At 39.4% G+C, this 7,361-nt stretch overlaps 1 protein-coding gene across 1 annotated transcript; it reads right to left on the minus strand.

The window, feature by feature from the left end:
- LOC143855886 (uncharacterized) lies at positions 1 to 3,792 on the minus strand. Its single transcript, XM_077365941.1, has 3 exons — positions 2,875 to 3,792; positions 1,886 to 1,965; positions 1 to 79 (listed from the first exon to the last, which is right to left on the minus strand). The coding sequence occupies exons 1-3, from the start codon at positions 3,790 to 3,792 to the stop codon at positions 1 to 3; spliced, it is 1,077 nt and encodes a 358-aa protein (XP_077222056.1).
- Between the last annotated feature and the right edge of the window lie 3,569 nt (positions 3,793 to 7,361).

Consider the following 7,361-nt stretch of genomic DNA (forward strand, 5'->3'; position numbering starts at 1 on the left):
TCAGGTTTTAGAAATCTTTCCCCCATCTGAGTCAACTCCTTCATCTCCCATCTCTAGTCCATCTATTCCAACCGCTCCCCTGAAGGCGAAACAATGATTGAAATCCCTATTCTGATGCCAATAAGAGTACCTTGATTCCCTTGAATCCCTATCTCCTGGTCCTGGGGCGGGTATTGGTCCCGCTTCCCCTTTCCGGTATATTTAGGTACCAAGACATTTAAGTCCTTGAAGGCTGACTTCTACACTAACCAAATCAATCAGAAACTGACTTTCGTCAAACGAAATAAAACATCAAATCATTGGGGATCAACATCGTCCCTTCAGGCAGGTTCAGCTAGAGAAGTTGAAGAGGAGGGGGCATCCAATTCTTATCTCATTGCACTTTCTTCCAGATCCCCAAACCGACCTTTGAGCTTTCACAGGCGCCGCCGATCCAGCCCCCTTTGTGATTCTAAAACCTGGAAACAAGGGATGATCTCCTACTCTCTTGCTGACGGAAAGAAGGGCGAGAAATCAGAAAACGACAGCTTGTCTCCTTCTCTCTTCTCCTATCTAGGATTTTGAGGAAATCCAAGAATCTAAAATCTGTGTATCTAAACAACCCCTTAGTTTTATACATAGTTTCGAAACTCCACTGCACCATCGTTGACTTGCCCTAATCGACTCTCCTTTACCTTGGCTGTGTTCTTGTTCAAGTCTGCATTTTTTCCTTCAAAGTCAATCAAAACTCCTTTAACTCTCCCTAGTTATGACCATGACAACCAAGTACCCAGTCTCGTCAATCGAGTACTTGGTTTCACTGTGTAGATTCGACTAGGGTTTGATTTGGTGTATTTTGACCTGCTTCTGCATTTTGAAACAGGGGTTTTTAATTGGCAAATCTGAAATTGTTAACATCCTGCAGGAGATTTAAAAATTTAATGGAAAAGGCGGTCAGCGTGTGTGACAGAAAGGAGGGCATTGGAAATGAATCTTGGGAATTAATTTAGTACAAAAATAAATGTGAAAGACACATGTACATGGAGAGGAACCTGATATGGTATGCAATACCTGTCTTTATGAAACAGTAAGGCAAAACAACTTTTCTTACAAATTTGGAGATTTTGAGTGCATGTTCCATCCTTCATAAAATTGGTATTATGTCCCTAAGTTAAAAAAAAATGAGGAAGATAATATTATTATCCCACTAATTTGATATTTACATCTCTTAGTTTAAAGCTCTCTCATTGGTTGCTATGATTCCCAAGAACACCTGTCTACCAATCAGAGTATTTACACCTCTTAAAGCTCTCTTAGTTCAATATAAAAAATGCTGTGAATATCAGCTCCGGGTAAGATTTGTATATAATGATGGTCTTATGCGGAGGTTACTAATTTCTTCTGTTGAGAATTCTACTACTCAGTTGTGAGTGAGAACCAATTGCATTTTGGGCACAATTTGTTTGTATACTGCAATTTAAAAAGCCTTTCCTGATTGCAGTTTACACACTTATTTTTAGTACAGTTTGCATAATTTTCTCCCAGAATGCAAGTAGGAGTGCATCCAAGAAGATCCCAAAAAAAAAAAGAATCAAGAAAGGATGAAAAAAGATCCAGAAGAGGAGAAGAGATAACTAAAAGATAAAGTTTCTTGGAGATGCATTGAAGTATGAAAACCACTATATTTGTACCATAGCAAAGAAAAATGAAGTGACTTCATCATCGGAAATTGACTGTTGTGTGTGTGCATTTGGTTGTGACTGACTGATATACTCAGGAAACCAGAATGAGAGTTGTAGTTGCCTAAGCTTCCAATGCTGATCAGAAAACAGAGAAAAAAAACAGATTAGAAGTAGGGTGTAAAGAACTTCATTTTCCATTTTCTATACCAAATAAAACAGTATACCTGATTCCATAGCTGAGACCACAAGTGGCGTTTTTATTGTTGACGTTTGAAGAACCTGCTCTGATAGATATAAAGGTCTCCTACACCAAGAAACAGTTATAATGGCAGATTGTTAGCTGCGGGGTTGTTAAATGGAGTAAATAAGAAGATTTGGAAGCTTTATTACTTACCATTTCAGATGACAGAATTATATATTCCTAAGATATCCGAATTATCTGTGGATTCCATCAGTGTTGGGACATAGAGCAGGAGAACTTATTGAAATAGGTGCTGCTGCAATTGAGCTTGGTGGTGCTGAAATTGGGGGTTGTGCATGACCATGCTTTTGTTTTGTATGATTATGAAATCTTCCCTCTGTAAAAGGGAAGAAACCATACAATCAAATGAAGAAAACCAAAGAAAACATCTGGGTGCATTCCATGGTAACTTAACTCAGAGTAGGGACAAATTACAACGAGTTTCTAGGGAATGAATATATGAGACACTCAAACTTCCATAGAGATGGGTTTTTAAGTAGTTGGTCAGGATGTCATTCTCAGAATGCAACGAACCCAACTCATTTTGATGGGCATTATCACTATCAGATATAAAGTAACAAATTAAAGGGGTAACAAGTTACAGGCTAGTATCTTTTTTTTTTTTGATAGGTAAGCTGGGGGTTAGGCAAGACCCCTACCAGATAACATTAAAAAGATAGAAACATTACAAGGGGGGCCAAGAGGCCAGAACATAAGGGCCGACAGGCCGGGCTTCAGCCCTTACAATCTAAGATACAATGATCCATTCATGTCTTCAATTACAGCTAAAAGGAGGCTTTGAGTAGCCAAAAAAACCGTGGAAGGAAAGCCTTTATGTGGGTAATTCCTTTTTGACAGTTGATCAGCAGGGCAGTTTCCTTCTCTCCAAGAATGGGAAATTCTCCAATTCAGATGATCCAGATAGCTTCTGATTTTTCTAAGGGTTTGTTTTTGCTTCCAAGGGACACGTACAATTCCAAGGATGATATCCACTGCGAGTTTTGAATCCGATTCGATCCATAATTTCAGACAGTTCATGGACAGGGCAAGGACGATCCCTCTTTCAATAGCCTGCAATTCCAGCTCATAGATTTCCTTTCTGTCTACATTGATTGAGAAGAGATTTTTAATCATACCTTCATTATCTCTGATAAGGCCCCCCAGACCGCCTCCAAGTGAATCCAAAGATGCGTCCGAATTAAGCTTCAGTTCATCTTCATTTGGCGGAGACCAAGAGCAGTATCTACTAGAAGGATCGTCAGGGATGTGTTTGTATTTAAGATTTGTAGCCGTTGAGATGTTTCTTGGAGAGATCTTGTCTTTGATTTTCAGCCCATTCATCTTGATGCTGATCTCCGTGAGGATTTGATTAAGAACTAACCTCTTGTGCTTCTCAGAGGATTCACAAATTCTTCTGTTTCTTTCCATCCAGATGTTATGAATCAGAGAGCTAAAGCATAGCTTGAAGGCCACTGTGGCCTGCCCTTTCCCTTTTGAGTGGTGCCTGAGCCAATCTTCTTCAGCCAGAAGGGATTGATTTTTAGCTCTATGATGACCATTCCGCCATAGGATTGATTTCCAAAGCCAGGCTGAATAGCTGCATTTGAAAAAGAGATGATCAATTGATTCTGCTGCCGATTTGCAGAGGGGGCAGATGGGATCAATAACAGCACCCATTTTTATAAGTCTGTCTTTTGTACTGAGCTTCTGCTTTAGAGCCTTCCACGTAGTAAGGGCATGGGTAGGATTATTGCCAGCAAACCAAACAGAGGATATCCAAGGGGGCTTACCAGATTTCATTCTGAGAGTTTCCCACCCAATCTTTGTTGTGAAAACTCCATCAGTGGTCGGCTTCCAAATAGGAATGTTTATCGCATCCGAGTTAAGCATGGCTTCATTATCAGAGTTTTTGCTTCAAGGAGAGAAGGATTGTCTAACAAGGGGTTCCAGGTTCCATCTTTGAAGATTTCAGAGAGGAGATTCAGGGAGCTGAGGGAGTAGTTAGTCCGGCTTCTCGGGATAAGGGAGGATAGGGTGCCAAGGTTGGTCCCATAGGTCAATATCATCCTCCAAACCAATTTCAAAGCAGGTAAAAGGTTTTGCAAATTCTCGAGCTCTGAGGATCATCCTAAGGCCCCAAGATGGCTTTGATGGCATCGGCAAAGTCCATATGTTCTTATCTTCGACATATTTGGAGTATATCCACTTTGTCCACAGAGAATTCTTTTCCTGGAGCAGATGCCATAGTTGCTTAACTTGAAGAGACCTGCTTAATTCATCTAACTTTCTGATTCCAACTCCCCCTTCAGGTTTGGTTTTGCACATGTCAGCCCAGCTTATTGAGTGAAATCTTTTCGAGCCTTCAGATCCTCCCCAAATGAAGTCTCTAAAAAATTTTTCTAACAGAGTGAGGATGCCTTTTGGAAGGGCAACGGAGGCAGCCCAGTAGATATGAAAATACAGGCTAGTATCTGCCCCGAACTTGATGCCGTTAAAGATATCAGGCTCCTTCTCCGTGGATAGGTCAATGCATTTATTTTGTATAGCCAACCCCCCTTGAGATTTGACACTCCATTTTCACTCCAACAATGCTCATCGAGCAAGGTCAATAAGAAATTGTACCAACAGTCTATCTCACAAAATGCAAGCAATAGTAAATATGAATTAGAAGTAGCTTCTTCATAACGAGTTATCAGTACAAAACAGGTAATGTGCTTCCTCTGAATGGAAGAGGAACCCAAACTCACACTTGACCACTAGCACCTTCACAACAATACACACACACACATACATAAATCCTTATTTTGTTGATACGAGTGCAGATAAGTTATTGCATATCTATAGTAAGGGATTTTCTATATAGACCAGATACTTGTTGACAGAATAGTTCTTCAATTACCTATCTAAAAAAGAGAGAGTAGTTCTTGCTTGAATGTGACAGCAAGGGGATAGTCTTTATTTTTTTTCATCAATGTAAGCCCAAGGGTTCCCATGGGTTCAATCATTCACCTTACCTTCTTGTTTTGATGCTAGCAAACCAAATTTGATTAGCTTTTATGGACTAATGTGTTGCTTGGTAGTGTTGTGCCTTAGAGAGAAAATTTAGATGTCATATCACCATTATACATCTCTACTCAACACATGGTTTGCGGATCCACATACACAATGAACCACGAGCTTGTACACATATTGGAGACATCAACCTTGGAAGATGTTGAAGTCAAGAGCTCAAGACAAAGATCCCACAAGTTGCCTAGTAAGGTGCTAAAGAGAAGCTTGGAAATGAACTAGCATTGGTGGCCTTCTCATGCAACATTGAAGATGCGCAAGAGATGGAGGAAGCCACATGATCCGAAGAAAGTTAAAGAGTTCACTCGCAAGTCGAAGATGTCCAAGAAAGTGCGAAGGAGCCAAGCAATCCAAGAAGACTCAAGGTTATACATTTTTAGATTGCATTTGGAGTCCTCTTGTTTTAAATGTATTGGCACTTTCAAAGGTTTTCAAAATGATTTCTTAAAACAAATTTGATATGTTTTGAAACCATCCACCCTCCCCAAAAGGTGTTTGAAAACCTTGGACAAAAGCCCAAAGACCATGGCCCAACTCGCTGAAATTTTTAATATTAAAACTTAAATTTCAAAGTAGGGCCAGTCGACCGGGTCTTACCGGGCGACCGCAGTAAGGTGGCTGGAAGTCCAGCACCTACCGAATCTTAACAAGCCAGTCGACCGGGACCTCCCAGGCCACCGCGGATGTGTTTCTGAAAACTCAGAAACAATCCAGCATGGTTGGGCCTGTCGACCACCATAAGGCCGGGCAACCGCGGATAGGGACCTGTACAAAAATAAAAATTTCCAGGTTGCGCACCACGGGCAACCGCGACACCTCGGTTGACCGCGATGGCAAGAAAATTCAAAATAAAAAAGGTGAGCGCCCGATAGGGCGAGCGACTGTACGTGCAACCTCGGTCGACCGCGCCGGTATCGAAAAGTAGCCATTAGGACTCAAACGGCTAGATGTTTCTAAGCCAATTATTTATGATTTTACCCCCAAACGGTCATATCTTTGCATGGGCTATCTATACCCTATGCAAACCTAACTAAACAACCTTTTTAAAGATTATTTTCTTATCTTTGTGAGCTTACACCTTCAAATCTAAAGGTTTTTAGTTTTTCCTCTTTGAGCTTTGATTTATGCATTTTCATTTATCAAGTGGACCTCCATAGGCTTTATCTTTGCTATCTTTTGGAGAGAATTTGAGAGCTATCATTTTTATAATCCGCCTATTAAGAGGCTTTGAGAGTTTTTCTTTCTTGTTCTTCATTGTATTGAGGGTCTTGGATTCTGCCTGGTAACAAAGGTGAATCCGTTGTAAGAGGAAGTGTTCTCGCCAAAGCTTCGTGCGTAAAATGGTTTATTCTCTTGGAGTTGGAGAAGGTACATGTACGGCTTGGAGATTTGCCATTGAAGAATCCCACCTGTAGTGGAGTCCCCAAGGAGATAAAGTTGGAAGAGTGGAGTGGGTCTTGTGCTAGACCGAACCACTATAAATCTTGTGTTCCTTGTGGTAGCTTCTTCTTCTCCTTCCCTTTGCACATTGGTGATTGGTAATCTCTAACCTTTCTTATATGTTTATGCTTAATTGAACAAGGGTATGTAAATACACATGATAGGAGTATCTAAACCCTAATTTCATTAACTTGGTTATTTGCACAAGGGTTAGATTAATTAGTGCTTAATTGATAAATTAATTTTAATAATCAACTTAATTAAGCCAAAATTTTTAATTAACCAATTCACCCCCCCCTCTTGGGTTGTCACACTTGAATTTCATTTGGTATCAGAGCATAGGCTCTTAAAGAGATTTTTAATTTTAAAAATCTACAAGAGAAAAGATCCTTTGGCAACCTAATGGCATCTAGGCTTTTATGCTTTGATGGAACGGATTATGGATCTTGGTCGATCCATATGAAGTCCTATCTTAAAAGTCTAGATGGGGATCTCTTGAGGACAATTGAAAATGGATTTACATTGTCTAAGAGAACAAATGAAAATGATAAAAGACTATTTTGTTTAAATTCTAAAGCTATGATTATTATATGTTGTGCATTATCCTCAAACATGTTTGATAGAGTTTCCACATGTAAAAATGCTAGAGAATTATGGAGCTCTCTTGAAGAAAATTATAATGTAAAATGTTTGATGGCCTTAAAAAATAATGACAACTGTAATGTTGAATGGAACCCTCAAAATATTAACGAACTTCTAGAATTATGTGATAAATTGAAAAATAATCTTAATCATGAAGTTTCTAAAAATGAAAAACTTAAACAATCTCTTCCCTCTATCTCTAATGAGCTCTTGGAATTCAAAAAAGATTATCAAGATCTATTAGATGAAGAAAAAGAGTTATTTGAAAATAATAAGAAATTGGAAAAGGAAATAGAGAAAATGAGGAT

Source organism: Tasmannia lanceolata, unplaced genomic scaffold, assembly GCF_043159265.1.
Source record: "Tasmannia lanceolata isolate RefF3 unplaced genomic scaffold, GAP_Taslan_0.1 ptg000023l, whole genome shotgun sequence".
NCBI classification, from domain to species: Eukaryota; Viridiplantae; Streptophyta; class Magnoliopsida; order Canellales; family Winteraceae; genus Tasmannia; species Tasmannia lanceolata.

Coding starts and splice junctions, on each gene's coding strand:
- LOC143855886 (XM_077365941.1), bottom strand. CDS start 3,792: ATGCTTAACTCGGATGCGATAAACATTCCTATTTGGAAGCCGACCACT. Junction 1,966..2,874: donor TGGATATCATCCTTGGAATT/GTACGTGTCCCT, acceptor TTCTTGGTGTAG/GAGACCTTTATATCTATCAG. Junction 80..1,885: donor GGTCTCAGCTATGGAATCAG/GTATACTGTTTT, acceptor TTTCGCCTTCAG/GGGAGCGGTTGGAATAGATG.